The sequence below is a fragment of the Sciurus vulgaris genome, assembly GCF_902686455.1.
Source record: "Sciurus vulgaris genome assembly, chromosome: 1".
In the NCBI taxonomy this organism is placed as follows: domain Eukaryota; kingdom Metazoa; phylum Chordata; class Mammalia; order Rodentia; family Sciuridae; genus Sciurus; species Sciurus vulgaris.
In genome coordinates, this window is record NC_136461.1 from 29,387,671 (window position 1) to 29,403,381 (window position 15,711).

The 15,711-nt window shown below is 38.1% G+C and overlaps 1 protein-coding gene across 13 annotated transcripts in view; it reads left to right on the forward strand.

Moving 5' to 3' along the window:
- MACF1 (microtubule actin crosslinking factor 1) overlaps positions 1-15,711 on the forward strand; it is a 342,663-nt gene that overhangs the window by 297,254 nt on the left and 29,698 nt on the right. For 7 of the 13 annotated variants that reach the window (XM_079112948.1, XM_079112960.1, XM_079112957.1 and 4 more), the window contains 18 exons: positions 1,044-1,262; positions 2,282-2,485; positions 4,139-4,370; positions 4,980-5,206; positions 6,387-6,509; positions 6,606-6,707; positions 7,068-7,169; positions 7,263-7,436; positions 7,525-7,680; positions 7,792-7,989; positions 8,614-8,742; positions 9,541-9,714; positions 11,859-12,014; positions 12,118-12,324; positions 12,463-12,582; positions 13,265-13,434; positions 14,411-14,570; positions 15,340-15,534. In XM_079112948.1, coding sequence (XP_078969074.1) covers positions 1,044-1,262; positions 2,282-2,485; positions 4,139-4,370; positions 4,980-5,206; positions 6,387-6,509; positions 6,606-6,707; positions 7,068-7,169; positions 7,263-7,436; positions 7,525-7,680; positions 7,792-7,989; positions 8,614-8,742; positions 9,541-9,714; positions 11,859-12,014; positions 12,118-12,324; positions 12,463-12,582; positions 13,265-13,434; positions 14,411-14,570; positions 15,340-15,534 — 3,048 coding nt within the window. Of the gene's footprint in view, positions 1-1,043; positions 1,263-2,281; positions 2,486-3,213; positions 3,223-4,138; positions 4,371-4,979; positions 5,207-6,386; positions 6,510-6,605; positions 6,708-7,067; positions 7,170-7,262; positions 7,437-7,524; positions 7,681-7,791; positions 7,990-8,613; positions 8,743-9,540; positions 9,715-11,858; positions 12,015-12,117; positions 12,325-12,462; positions 12,583-13,264; positions 13,435-14,410; positions 14,571-15,339; positions 15,535-15,711 lie in introns of all 13 variants that reach the window. The other 6 variants (XM_079112953.1, XM_079112954.1, XM_079112955.1 and 3 more) reach the window with 1 other exon arrangement.

Genomic DNA, 15,711 nt, shown 5'->3' on the forward strand with positions numbered 1-15,711 from the left:
TTGGCCAAGATAGTATATAGACCAGTTTTGTGTGTTTTTTTTTTTTTTTTTTAAAAGGATATGGCTGATTTCTGTGTCTTCAGAAATCTTTATTAATCAACTGAGCTACACTCCTAAACATTCAAAGTACAAATGCCAAGTTTCTAGAAACATTTTTTTTTTCAAATACTGTTTTAGTCATTGATGGACCTTTATTTATTTATTTATTCATATACAGTGCTGAGAATCAAACCCAGTGCCTCATACATGCTAGGTATACACTCTACCACTGAGTTACAACCCCAGCCCTAGAGACTTATTTTTCCCCAGAGCTCCTCACAGCCTCTGAGATATTCTGTTTTAAACGGATTTGTTGTAATAATGCTGTATCATTGTTTTGTGTCATTGCTAAAAGATAATAATTTTGTTTTTTCTCATGTTTTACTACCTATTAAACTATGCTCATATATACTAAATTATAAAAATAATATGCCTGATAGGGAATTTAAAAATTCAAATGTAAAGAAGGAAAAATCATAAATTGTCATTTGGTGGTAAACGGATAGAAATAGAGAACATCGTACTAAATGAAACCAAACTCAGAAAATCAAGGGTCATGTTTTCTCTCATATGTAGATGGCAAAGAGAATTAAAGGAAAAAAAGTGTGTGTTGGGGTGTGATGGGGAGGAGCGGGGGGAAATCTCATGAAAATAGAAGAAAGACCAGTAGAGTAGAGGAAGGGGACCAGAGAGAAGGAATGGAGAGTTACTAGGGGGTGAAATTAAACAAACTGTACTGTGTTAATTTGTTATACTGTGTGCATATACAAATGGCTAACAATGAATCTTGCCGTGTGTATAATTGTACCAGTAAGAAGGAAAAAAAAAAATAGCTGAGTTATAGGGAAAAAGGAAAAACAATCTCTTGTAATCTCATTACATTAGTCCATATTTGTTAATAATTTAGTGTGCTTTTCTTTAGACTTTTTAATGTAATTATACTTGTATTTTTTTTCTCAAAGAGTTCATAATAATACTTTTTATTTTTTATTTCTGGTTCATAGGAAAAGACAGAGTCTCTAATACAGCAGTATGAAGCTATTAGCCTACTCAATTCAGAGCGTTATGCCCGCCTAGAGCGGGCACAGGTCTTAGTGAACCAGTTTTGGGAAACTTATGAAGAGCTCAGCCCTTGGATTGAGGAAATTCGGGCACTAATAGGACAGTTACCTCCTCCAGCTATTGATCATGAGCAGCTCAGGCAACAGCAAGAAGAAATGAGGGTAAGGAGCATGCCAAGTTTTATTTCATTACAGAATGAAAATGAGTTCTATAATTTATTCAAAAATAACAAAATATTTTTGAGGATTATAGGGTATTGTTAAACTCTACATGTGGTTAGGTGGCTCTTTTCACTTGATTAGGCACCAATAGAGTGAGCATGTGAAGGAATGTCAAAGCATTTGCTACATATGGTTAAGATGAAAGGGAATTTTATAGACATTTCAACTAATAGTATTACTATTAAAATGCTTTTTTAAAAAATGTTTATTTCTGGCTATGGCTTGTGTTTATTACTATTTCTATATTCCTATAAGTGGAAAATGTGAATTAGAAGCAGCCAGCAATAAAGTCAAGGAGTGGTTGAATTACCAGATTTGTTGCTATTCATAGTTTATCCTGCTTGGTTTCTCTTAGTCTGGAGTGGTAGACATATATTAAACCATGTAAATTATAATACAGTACATAGAAGTATTTGTGAGCAAAGAAGAGAGTGAGATAGATGGTTATAATGCAGGTGACATGAAAGATTAAGACATGTTGTGTGCAGAAAGACTCTCAAGGTAATGGAACATCTGAATTGGCTTTTGAAAATTAAGAGAATTAGGTAGTATCAGAGCCCAAGATTTAGGTGTTTTTCTGTTTCCCCATAAATGGATGCTGGTACTTATTGATTTTTAACATTTCAGTTTTGTTGTTTGTTTTTTGTGGTACTGGGGCTCAAACCCAGGGCTTCATGCGTGCTAAACATGTGTTCTACCACTGAGCCATATCCTCAGCCCCGTTCATTTTGCTTTTTTGTTTATTTTTAGAGCTTCATGGTTATGCATAGTATAACCATGTATACATGTATTCATCCCAACAAACTCATACATGTATGGAAATCAATTCCATTTATTACTTTTTTTCTTTTTTAACATGGTGCTGAGGATCAAAACCAGTACCTCACACGTGCTAGGCAAGCACTGAGCTACAATCCCAGCCCCATTCATTATGTTTTAATCTATATTCCTTTCTGTAGCAACTAAGGGAATCCATTGCTGAACACAAACCACATATTGATAAGCTACTAAAGATAGGCCCACAACTAAAGGAATTAAACCCCGAGGAAGGGAAAATGGTGGAAGAAAAATACCAGAAAGCAGAAAACATGTATGCCCAAATAAAAGAGGAGGTGCGCCAACGGGCCTTGGCTCTGGATGAGGCTGTTTCCCAGTCTGCTCAGGTATGTGTGTGTCTTACACTTCTGTAACCTTCAACTCTCTGTTAGTCTAACAGGAGATCTCAGTGTCAGGTATGCCTCTTTGCGCAGGAATGCCAGACCAGCATGTTATCAACAGAGCAGAAAACTTTGTCTACTGCCTTTTCTTCTCAGAAACATTGGCATAATGATCCTATTGGAGGGTAAAATACATTTTGGCTAGTGTATACAATTGTCTGTTGATAGTTTCCCTGAAATTTTTAATATCATAAAGATCCTTTAGCAGGGATGATTTTGAATAAACTTATCTTTGAGAGCCAAAAACAATGACTGCCTCCACAAAAGTCAGGTTCCTGCTGGATCTGTTATTTTTGAGATTTAGAATGACAATATATTAGCTTTCTCATTCAGGAAGTTACTGGCATCCTAGTTCACAGAAAGGTGCTTTAGTAGGGAGAAGTAAGCCAAAGAGAAGCATAAGCTGCTAACAGTGGAGTTTACAGCGTGTAACTACATACTTTTCAACTAATATATTACTGTTAGTGGTATTTTTGTCATGTCTGGGTATTTTATTCCTATGTTTAGTCAATATTCTTGGTTAATATTTGTACTTACTCAAGTTTCTCCCCCCACTTCCTGTCCCATCTCTCACTCACATTGTGGAATGTGTTACTTTGTGTTGTTGCTGCCTGCTCCTGTCTTCCCCACATCGTCACATTTCATTGTTGTGTTGACCGCGCCCACCATTACAGATTACAGAGGTAAGGTACCCGTCCCCTTGGGATTAGTGTGTTTTTATAAAGCTGAAAATACAAGGCATTACCTATAAAGAAATTTCCCTTAAGTTTAGTGGAATAAATTTGATTATTGCAGTTTATTATACCAGTTTTGTTTGGGTTGGAATCTAGATGTGAAGGAGTGATGGGAAGTGATTTTGTTAAGGATATCTGCTTTTCTTACAGGACATTTAAAATTGATAAGACATTAATGAATGAATCCAGAGTTAGCGTTAGATGATTTTTTTTAGGAGGCAGGCTTATCTGTTTTGTCTTCTTTTCTCCCTTTTTATCTCAGGTTATAAATGAGAGTTTTATATTTATAGTCATGTTATTCAGAGTACCAGAAAAGTGAAAAGGTAATTGTTCTTTTAGAATGAGGTTAGATTTGGCCTTTCTCATGCCAACATTTCCCTCTCTCGCTGTATGTACAGTGAGCTCTCAACTTGTATGCTTTTAAATTCCAAGTCATGTACCATATTAAGTTCCTCATCCATTTACACAGGTGGTGGAGGGCATTTAACTTGTTGGTCTGGTCTGTTGCATGCAACTCTCATCTGAAATGTTGACATACTGACTCTCACCGGTTTCATAGTCTTGTTCCTTTCTTGTCATATTAGTTGGAATAGGAGAAGTTTTATGACAGCACTAATGATTTGAGTTGATTCCTGGTATATTACTTAATATCATTTGACTCAAATATTGCCCCTTTATCCCCCCCCCCCCCCCCAACAATCCACGTCTGGTATACTATGCCTAAAATGATCTCTTGGCCAAACCCAATACTCAACAACCATTGGGCTAAACTGAGCACAGATTTATACCTTGTCCTTATTCCCTATTATTTCCCCAAAAAGTGTGATGAAATACTAGTGATGGCTAATATTCCAACTTTATTTAGTTCCATGATAAAATTGAGCCCATGTTGGAGACTCTGGAGAATCTTTCCTCTCGCCTGCGTATGCCACCCCTGATTCCTGCTGAAGTAGATAAGATCAGAGAGTGCATCAGTGACAATAAGAGTGCCACCGTGGAGCTAGAAAAACTGCAGCCATCCTTTGAGGCCCTAAAGCGCCGTGGAGAAGAGCTCATTGGGCGATCTCAGGGAGCAGACAAGGATTTGGCTGCAAAAGGTGCTTGTTGGATCTAATTATTTTTAAAGAATAAATTTCAAGTTGAGGTTATCTCCAGCATCCTACCAGATGTATTTCATTGAATGTAAAGACAGTCCCTAAGGAATGAGTATTGGAAGTCATTTAGAATTCAGAACATGTTTCCCCATTGAAATAAAGTTACAATTGGTAGTTAGATTCCCAGGCCAGGAAACAAATGCTCCTTTAACCCCTAATGTGAGTAAACTACAGTATCAATAGTGGGTAGAACATAACTACCTTTTATAACATTTTCCATGGGAAATGTACAAGTTGAACACAGAGTGCTGGAAGTAGAGTTCTCAGCACAGCCCTTTTGTAAATTAGGGGTTTTTCTCTTAGTACCTTTATATTAGAGATTTCCATATTACTTCTGTGGTCTCTTTATGAGGGAGACCAACATGAGCAGAAAATATTAGAGCAGAAATAATAGTAAGAATAAAGCTCAAATAGAAAACTGTCCATTTTTACATCTTTAGAGAGATTTTTAAAGATAGTTTCACTGAAAAATGTCAGAATTTGAATTTCTGATGAGACTGATTTTAAGTACTTGAAGAACTCAATTTTCACATCTCTTCTTTACCCCCTCAGAAATCCAGGACAAACTGGATCAAATGGTGTTCTTCTGGGAAGACATCAAAGCTCGGGCTGAAGAGCGAGAAATTAAATTCCTTGATGTCCTTGAATTAGCGGAGAAGTTCTGGTATGACATGGCAGCTCTCCTGACCACCATCAAAGACACCCAGGACATTGTCCATGACTTGGAAAGCCCAGGCATTGACCCATCCATCATCAAGCAACAGGTTGAGGCTGCTGAGGTAAGAAGAAAACAAAGCCCCTTCTGTGTGTCCTCCAGCAAAGCACTCCCTGTCCAAGTAGGTTGTGTCAGCTGCTTGGTCAGGTTAAGTGCCTTGAAATATTGTGTGTGTGTGTGTGTGTGTGTGTAAGACTTTTTTCCACTAGGGAAAAAAAGCTACTCAATTTCTTTAATGTGAAAAAAACAGATAGTAGAGAAGAAAATTCAGTTTGGGACTCATCATCCATAGGTAACAATTATTACTTTGTCTTCTCATTTTCTAGTCTTTTTGCAGAGTCTAGTTTTTACTAAAGGTACTTTCCACCTTATCCCATCCATTTACCACAAGCCAAGCCTACCTTGATATTTTCTTTCTTTTTATTTAGATATTTTTCCATATTGAAACTCTGCCTTTCCTCACCCCTGTCAATGTTGGTCCATGAACCACACTTTAGGATCTGGCACAGCACTGACTTCAAGATTATATAGTCCAGGACTCCTGTTATGCTGGTCTGTTAGTGCTGCCATTTATGACTTGTGCTGTATTATTTCACCTTATTCATTTACTTCTCTGTAATAGACTTCTGGCTATAGATTGTAATCTCCTTGGAGGCAGGAAGGAATGAACCATTGGTAAATTATTGAAGCTCTTTGCTTCTTTCCCATACTGCCCAAATTTCTACTGCCATTTTTATCATCCTTGCATGCTCATCATATTATGTATATTTATATTATGTGTGTGTGTGTGTGTGTGTGTGTGTGTGTGTGTGTGTATACATATATATATAGTAAATCCAGTGGTGCTTTACTACTCAGGCACATGTCCAGCCCTTTTTTGTATTTTATTAAGAGACAAGGTCTCACTGAGTTGCTTAGGGCCTCACTAAGTTGCTGAGGCTGACTTTGAACTCACGATCCTCCTGCCTCAGCCTCCCAAGTCATGGGATTACAGGTGTGCGCCATCAAGCCCAGCTATAATGTATATTTGATAAATATTTTGCATATATGTGAACAGTGACCACTTAGAGTCTGAAACTGTACTATCCAGAGAAACAAAATATTAAGAGCATTGAAAACCTTTGCAATTGATAGTTCTTTTCATTGTGTGCTTTTGATGGGGTGTAAGTTGCATGTACAAAGTTTTGAGAAGTTCTGTTCTACTTTCACCTTTGGCTCATGTTCTATTATACCTTTACCTATAGACTATTAAGGAGGAGACAGATGGTCTGCATGAGGAGCTGGAGTTCATTCGAATCCTTGGAGCAGATTTAATTTTTGCCTGTGGAGAAACCGAGAAGCCCGAAGTGAAGAAGAGCATTGATGAGGTGTGGAAAACGAATGAGGGGTTCAGATGAAATATTAGCGTGTTCAGATGGAGAGTGGTATTAGTTGAAGAACCTGATTGGATCTTTTTCTTCTAGATGAATAATGCTTGGGAGAACTTAAACAAAACATGGAAAGAAAGGCTAGAGAAACTTGAGGATGCCATGCAAGCTGCTGTGCAGTATCAGGACACTCTTCAGGTCAGAGCCGGGAGGTGACCACTTAGGAGACACAGGTTCCTTGGTCATTTCCTCAGTTCAGCACAAGAGTGAATCTTGTTCATGGGCTCACACTGAAGACAACGCGGGTCTGTTTCTAGCCAGAGATTTCCACTTCTGGCACAGGCTGTTTCTACTCCTTCTGCCATTTTTATTATCACTGCATGCTCGTCCTGTTTATACTCTTTAACGTGCACAATGAAACTATCTTGAAATTATTGTTTGCTGGAAGTTCCATACCAGGGATCGTGAAGCACAGTGTTTTTATGAATAATGCTAATTCTCTCCCAACCCTGTATGGTTTTTTTCACTTTGTTTTCTGTATTTGTATTTTTATTTTAGGCTATGTACGACTGGCTGGATAACACTGTGATCAAACTGTGTACCATGCCTCCTGTTGGCACTGACCTCAACACTGTTAAAGATCAGTTAAATGAGATGAAGGTTTGTATCTGGAGATGACTCTGAAAGAAGAGCTGCTGCTTTTGAGCTTTTAAAGGCTTGGTTTGATATTAACATCTAGTGCATCTCTGATAGGAGTTCAAAGTGGAAGTTTACCAACAGCAAATTGAAATGGAGAAACTCAATCACCAGGGTGAATTGATGTTAAAGAAAGCTACTGATGAAACAGACAGAGACATTATACGAGAACCACTTACAGAACTCAAACACCTCTGGGAGAATTTGGGTGAGAAAATTGCTCATAGACAGGTAAGGCAAGTGGTAGAATATGTAAATGAAATATTCTGTGCTCTTTTTAAATTCCCTAACAAATGTTCCATCTGTCTGTTTTGAGCAGCATAAGCTAGAAGGTGCTCTCTTGGCCCTTGGCCAGTTCCAGCATGCCTTAGAGGAACTGATGAGTTGGCTGACTCACACTGAAGAGTTGCTAGATGCTCAGAGACCAATAAGTGGAGACCCCAAAGTCATTGAAGTTGAGCTTGCAAAGCACCATGTAAGTATTTTCACTTTTCATCTCTAACTCTTGTTGACTTGAGATCAGATATTGCTCACAGATGATTTAATAATAGCTATAGAAATACATTGTGCTATCTGTGTTTTTTAGGTTCTGAAAAATGATGTTTTGGCTCATCAAGCCACAGTAGAAACAGTCAACAAAGCTGGCAATGAGCTCCTTGAATCAAGTGCTGGAGATGATGCCAGCAGTTTAAGGAGCCGCTTGGAAACCATGAACCAGTGCTGGGAGTCAGTGCTACAGAAAACAGAGGAGAGGGAGCAGCAGCTCCAGTCAACACTGCAGCAGGTATGTCATTATCCAAGGTAGGGAGGAATTGCTATGCAGAGGACACCATTCTGGAGAAGGCCTGAATCAGAGCAAACCCATTTGGGGTGGAACCCTCTGGAAACTTGTCTGAAAAAAAGCAGCTTTGATTGGGTGGTTCTTTTTTGTGTTTGTTTGTAGTTCCATTTATTTACTTTATAGAATTTCAGATCTTCACTATAACCACCTCACAGACGCATTTTTTCCCCTAGATGGAGTCAGGTCCCTCCCTATGGAACAGTACCTTGGTCAAATAATGCATTGATCAGATTGTATCAGACATCTATACTGTGTTACAGTGACGTTTGAAGGATTCTGCTGGATTCTTTTTTTTTTTTTTTTTTTTTTTTTGCGGTACTGGGGATTGAACTCAGGGCCTTGTGCTTGCAAGGCAAGCACTCTACCAGCTGAGCTATCTCCCCAGCCCCTGCTGGATTCTAATAATGAACAAATAGATTGTACCAGTTCTGCAACAGAACAACTCTGGCTGAGAACAATTCCAGATGCCTTCTTCACAATAAAATTCCTCATAGGATCATTTAGAAAGTTTACTTGTGAAACTTGAGAATTACTACTCACCTCACTGATTATTCTTTTTCTCAAAAGGCCCAGGGTTTCCACAGTGAAATTGAAGATTTCCTCTTGGAACTGACTAGAATGGAGAGCCAACTTTCTGCATCTAAACCCACAGGAGGACTTCCTGAAACTGCTAGGGAACAACTTGATACACATATGGTAATAGCAACTTCTTTAAACTGAGAATAAGCATCCCACATTTAGTAGCTAGTTTCTGAGTTCACAGAGCTATGTGTATCTGGGAATCTACAGAGTAGTGCATTTTTACCAACAGTGTGTAACAACCTTGGGCATTACTGCGTATTTATAGATTTTAATACCCTACCATGGGCAGCAGTGTTATCAAGGAAGAATAACTGGAAATGTGTCAGTGAGCTGGTAGATTTTGAGTTGGACTGCTTGGTTGACACAAGAATATTGACTAGAAAGTGGGAGCATCAAGAACACAAATTATGAGGGTTGGGGGCATAACTTAGTGGTAGAGCACTTGCCTGACATGTTGTGGGCCCTGGGTTTGATCCCCAGCACGGGTGGCGGGGGGTGGGGGGTTACAAATACATAACATAGATCCATTTGTATAAAAGAGGACTGCTCAGTGGAGTTAGGGAAATCAGAGATTCTGACAGTATTTCAGGGAATTGTGCTTAAAACAAAAAACATTACTTCTATGCAACTTCTTTATAGAAAGGGGAAATAAGTTATTGAGAACTATTTCTGTTATATTTAATCCTAAAAAGAAACAAACTTTTTTCTTATATTTATGTGGTGACAGTTATTTTAGTATAAGTGAAGAATAGTGAGTTTTATTCCCTACCCATTCAGCAGTTGAACAAAATGCACAAGAAGCTTCCCAGTCTAGATGAGACCTTCCTGGACTTTTCCAGGTTACACTAATGAATCTGTATGTTGTGTCTTTCAGGGAACAGGTGTTGATATATTTTCTGCCTTTTTTTATAGGAACTCTACTCTCAGCTGAAAGCCAAGGAAGAGACTTACAATCAGCTACTTGACAAAGGGAGGCTCATGCTCCTGAGCCGTGATGACTCTGGTACTGGCTCAAAGACAGAACAGAGCGTAGCTCTCTTGGAACAGAAGTGGCGTATAGTCAGCAGTAAAATGGAAGAAAGAAAGGTATCTCCATAAAACCCTATATTTGAGTCATTTACTTGGTGACTGCATGTAATTACTGTCTTGTTTCTAAAGATTTTTCAAAGACTAATACATTATAACAGAAGTTGCAGAAATGATACTCTTAGAATTGGCTTTAAGTAATCAAGCTGTCTTTTCTGTTTGTTTTCCATCTCTATCAAATTGCATTGATGATTCTAGTTTCTGCTGAAACTTGCTTTTATAATTAGTCATTCCTTTTCTCCATCCGCTAATTGAAGATGTTAATGCCTATCACTGTTTAATAATAATTCCTCCCATATTAATCACTGATCTGTGTCCCTGCTTAAGTTGGGATTGGATAGGAGGAAACAAGGTGTGTAAGGAGTATGACTAATAGTTCTCCATTGAAGAATTTGGTTTCTAGTGTAAGTGCAAGTATACAAGAAAATTTACTAAAAATCAGTGACCTCTTCCCACTATTCCTCAAAAATCAACTTCTTTTCTCTATAGTAGAAAGGTCATCGGGGATCAATGCATTTGTCCAGAAAGATTTTTTTTTATGAGTATAGAGTTTCATTCTGTTCTTTGCTAGTCAAATCAAGTGTAAAAAATGCATACAAACCTATTGGCCACGTTCACACAATAAATAGTTCCTGAACAAGTGTGTACTGGGCACTCTGCTAAGTTTATGAAACAATAAACAAATAGACTCTTTTGTTATGAAATTAATTAATGGGCAGAAGTACATAAAACAGATATGAACACTTTTAAGAGAAGCATTAATTTAATAGAATCCTTGCAGTATGGGGTGGGTAATACTGTAATATGAGGAATGGCCAAAGAACCTGAGTGTATGGCTGTATTCCAGTCTTTGCACAGACTCTCATCTATAGTTCCTATAGACGACAGAACTGAGAATAATTAAACTGAAGCAAATTCTGGCTCCTAATCAGGTAGTTTCTAATAGTGGAGCAAACTGCCTCAAGACAGGTACCCATCATCAGAATTGATAAGCAAAACCAAGTGTTAAGGATAGTTATTTCTGATTTTATAGGAACATTACATTTCAGAAATAATAAAAATCACTTATTAAATGTTTGCTATATTTAAAAAATTATAGATTTGACAATGGAAAAGAATTTCTATTGTCTAGGAACTTATAGTTTATTAATCTCTAAACATTTCTGTGATAGAGTTGAGGTGCACTTTATTTTCCACCTGATTTGTTTGTTCTGTGTATGTGTGTGTGTTTTGCTAGGAGTGGAACCCAAGGTCTCACACACGAGCCAAGTACTCTACCATTGAGCTATACCCTCAACCCTGTACATTTTTATAACATTCAATTTAAGTTTTTTTGAGGTTATAAAAGTAACCTGAAAACATAAAGAGGAAAGCAAACATTATGTATAATCTAACCAGCTAGACATTTTTAGTGTACATCTTGGGGGGTTTTTTCTATGAAATTGTGTGTGTGTGTGTGTGTGTATGGTGCTGGGGATTGAAGGCAGGGCCTTGTGCATGCTAGGCAAGCACACTATCCCTGAGCCACATTCTTGCACATCATCTTTATAGTAACGTGCTTTTCAGTTAGTTTTCTTTACATCATAAAAGGTACGTCAAGAGAAACCAAGAACTGGGTGCAGTGACAAATGCCAGTGGCTCAAGAGGTTGAAACAGGAGGATCACAAGTTTAGAGCCAGCCTCAGCAACTTAGCGAGGCTCTGAGCAACTCAGTGAGACCCTGTTGCTAAATAAAATTTTTAAAAGGACTGGGGATGTGGCTCAGTGGTTAAGGGCCTTTGGGTTCAATCCCCAGTACAAAAAAACAAAGAAACGTAAGACTTTGCCCAAAGCAGGTTACAGGTCCTGCAGCTGTCACCCCTAAATGGTCCGTTAATGCCCCAGGAAGGGGAGAGCATCTGAGAAAGGAACTTGGCTTGCTAATTGTGCTTATTTCTTTTCCATGTGTACACTGCTTGTCCATTTGTTTCACTTTCAGACACTAACATTAAAATGTCCTCTTTACAAACTGTGTTTTTAGGTTAATTAAATGAGGTTTCCTATTTAGAGGCTATTTCATTTGGCATACAATTCATGCCTTTGTTGCTCAAACTGTAATTCTTGAGTTTGACACTTCGTGTATGTGTGTTTTATTTCAAATTCAGTCAAAACTGGAAGAGGCCCTCAACCTGGCAACAGAATTCCAGAATTCCCTACAAGAATTTATCAACTGGCTCACTCTAGCAGAGCAGAGTTTAAACATCGCTTCTCCCCCCAGCCTGATTCTAAACACTGTTCTTTCCCAGATTGAGGAGCATAAGGTAACTTTGACTCGTGATAATGCCATCCTTTGGAAGGGACTAGTTGAAAGGAATATTCCTTTATCTTACTTCAAGTTTATAAAGAGCAACATTGTTCCCTTAGGTTTTTGCTAATGAAGTTAATGCCCACCGAGATCAGATCATTGAGCTGGATCAAACCGGAAATCAGTTAAAATTCCTTAGCCAAAAACAGGATGTTGTTCTGATCAAGAATTTGTTGGTTAGCGTCCAGTCTCGGTGGGAGAAGGTTGTCCAGCGATCTATTGAAAGAGGGCGATCACTAGATGATGCCAGGAAGCGGGCAAAACAAGTAAGTTATTGAAGAAAAACATTAACTTATTGAACAGCTTTGTGCTGCATATGTTGTATCTCTGGAATGATTCTCAAAAACAAGTTGCATAGTTCGCACATTTGTTCCTGTTGGAATTTATTTCTTATATAATTTTAGTTCCATGAAGCTTGGAAAAAACTGATTGATTGGCTAGAAGATGCAGAAAGTCACCTGGACTCTGAACTGGAGATATCAAATGACCCAGACAAAATTAAACTTCAGCTTTCTAAGCATAAGGTAAAGAGGGTAATTGATACTAGTTCCTGAGCTTTTAACTTGCTAAAAATAAAAGTCAGAGCTAATTAAAAATAAAAGATAGCCACGCATGGTAGCATATGCCTGTAATCCCAGTGACTCAAGAGGCTGAAACAGGAGGATCTCAAGTTCAAGGCAACTTAGCAAGGCCCTGTCGCAGGGTTGAGGGTGGGGAGACAGTTGGTTAATGTTAAAAGTCAAGATGATGAAGCCAGGGTTCATTCCCCTCCCGTACCCCATGCTTCAACCCCAGTGCTGGGTATCCAATCCAGGGCCTTGTTCATGATAGACAGTGTTCTACCCAGCTACAGTCCCAGCCCAGGGTCCATTTTATATCTAGACATTGTTTAACCCCAACTCTTTAAAAATAATAGTTCAAGCAAAGTGGTTATGAAAGTAACAGCCAAAATTGTAGACTTTTGGAAATTGCCATGCACAAACAAAAAATGACAAATTTCTTAATGATAAACTATTGTTAATTTTAGTTTATTTTCGTTTTTTGATACTATTTTTGGCTTCTAATCTGAAAATTCAAAAAATTTTTTTGTTCCATATTAAGATATCATCTGAGTTTTTTTGTTTGTTTTGTTCCTGGGGACTGAATTCAGTGCCTTGTGCCATGATCTGATTTTGCCACATTTTTTCCTTTTCTTTCTGGAAACAGGAGTTTCAGAAAACTCTTGGTGGCAAACAGCCTGTATATGATACAACAATTAGAACTGGCAGAGCACTGAAAGAGAAGACGTTGCTTGCTGATGATACTCAGACACTTGACAACTTGTTGGGAGAAGTCAGAGACAAATGGGATACTGTTTGTGGCAAGTCTGTGGAGCGGTGAGCATAAATAGCCCCTTCAAGGGTCTGTATGGCATGCCAGAAGTAACCTAGAGTCTAGTATTAAGATTAAAATGGTGGCAAACCTAAGGCATCAGTAAAAGAGTTATGAAGGAATTTGAATAAAATGTATTAAAATACTTACATGTTTTAAACTTGGACCTTGCTATATTAATAAGGAAGAGACCCACGAAAGTTAAACCAAATATTTGTAAATCACCAATTTATAATATCAGTATCTTAGTCAACATTCTCACTGTCAGACACTGTGCAAAACTTCTACATACATTCAACCATAATACTTGATCTTTCCTAAACAGTTATTATACTGACTGTGTGCCCAACAGTGCCTACTAATCATTAATCCTTATCAAACCAGCAAGGTGGGTACTGTTGTTATTCCCATTTTGCAGATGAGGAACAATCACAAAGAGGTGTCTTAACTCCACCAAGGTCCCTCAGCTACTAAGTGGCCGACCTGGAATTTGAATCTACACAATATGGTTCTCAAAGTTGTTCTTTTATCCCTTCCTTCCCACTATGCTATGCTAAATATTACAAGATGTGTACTATTTGTGGGGTTTTTTTGTTGTTGTGTTTTGGGGGAGGGGGCGTTTTTTGTTTTTTGTTTTTTGATGAGGTGACAGTTTCAAAGAGGTAAAGCAACAGCCCAGAGTCTAGACCATTACCCAAATGCTACTATAAAGTAATTAACACAGACTTTGGATCATTGAAGTATATTTTGTATCATTGGACTACCAGATATAGAAAGGGCATCCATTCCCTTGCATTATACTCAATCCACTCTAGAGGTGGTTTGATTAAAAATGTCTGGACACTTCTCTTAGTCACTTTTACCCTTCTCATGTGGAATTCACTACATAGAGTTAAAGCAATTTTCCTTTTCAGGAAGTCAGAATTTAAGTCATTCATTAAAAGGATCATAAAAACAGTGGACTTTGTTTGCTTTTTTCAGGCAACACAAGTTGGAGGAAGCCCTGCTGTTTTCAGGCCAGTTCATGGATGCTTTGCAGGCCTTGGTTGACTGGTTGTACAAGGTGGAGCCACAGCTGGCTGAGGACCAGCCTGTGCATGGGGACCTTGACCTTGTTATGAATCTCATGGATGCCCATAAGGTAAGGGAGATTTGGGCCTCAGGGAAGCAAAACCATAGAGTCTATGGGTGCCTTTTGCTCTCTGTTAACCATCTAGGGGAGAAAGAAAGCCTATATCTTTGCTAAGAGGCATCTCCTTATTTTCTGTGTTTAAACATACTTGGACTGGATTCTGCATCATTCACAAAGAATTTACCAAAATTGGTTTGATTCAGAGTTGGCAATGTATAAACTTCACTTGGAGATTCTCTGTCTCTCAGTTGAGTCACAAAATGAACTCAAATTCAAAAGGAAATCCTTAAGATATCCTTTTCACTGATAACCTAATATGGTAATGGGAGAGATTTTAAACCGTTTTTGAACCTATTGAGTCTAATACCATGCACACCACTATTTGATGTAACCTGTCATTTTGAGCTGCATACTATTCTCCTGTTCCACCACAAAGCATTCATCTCTACCTTGAAATTATATAAAATTGATTCTATGCACTGCAATTGTATTCCTCTTTATCTCCCATAATTCTGAAATGTTAGTATAATTATTTCCATTATATAGATGATAAAACTGGGACTCAACCACCTTATCCAAAGTCACACAGCTTGTAAATGCCTAAACTGACATTTAGAGCCATGTCTTCTGGTGGTACTTTCTTACACATCATTCTTCCTCCCTCTAGATATATCAGGTGGATTAGAATCCACCTGATAAATAACTACTTTCTCACTAGTTTTGCTTCTTGGACTCAAAACATTTCTCAGACAAACTAATTGTCCTATCTTCTTTCTAGGTTTTCCAAAAGGAACTGGGAAAACGAACAGGAACTGTTCAGGTCTTAAAGCGGTCAGGTAGAGAACTAATTGAGAATAGTCGAGATGACACCACTTGGGTAAAAGGACAGCTCCAAGAACTTAGCACTCGCTGGGACACTGTCTGTAAACTCTCTGTTTCCAAGCAAAGCCGACTTGAGCAGGCTTTAAAACAGGTAAGAGACATTTGTTGGGCCAGCAGCAAGACAAGGGATCTGAACAGATTCTTTTTATTTTCCTTTATAGGATCATTCCAGCCAGTCTCAAAATGAACATAAAAAAATTGATATTCTGAATGTTCTACAAGACTTTAACATTCATTTGTATTAAAGAAATAACAAATTCAGCTACAA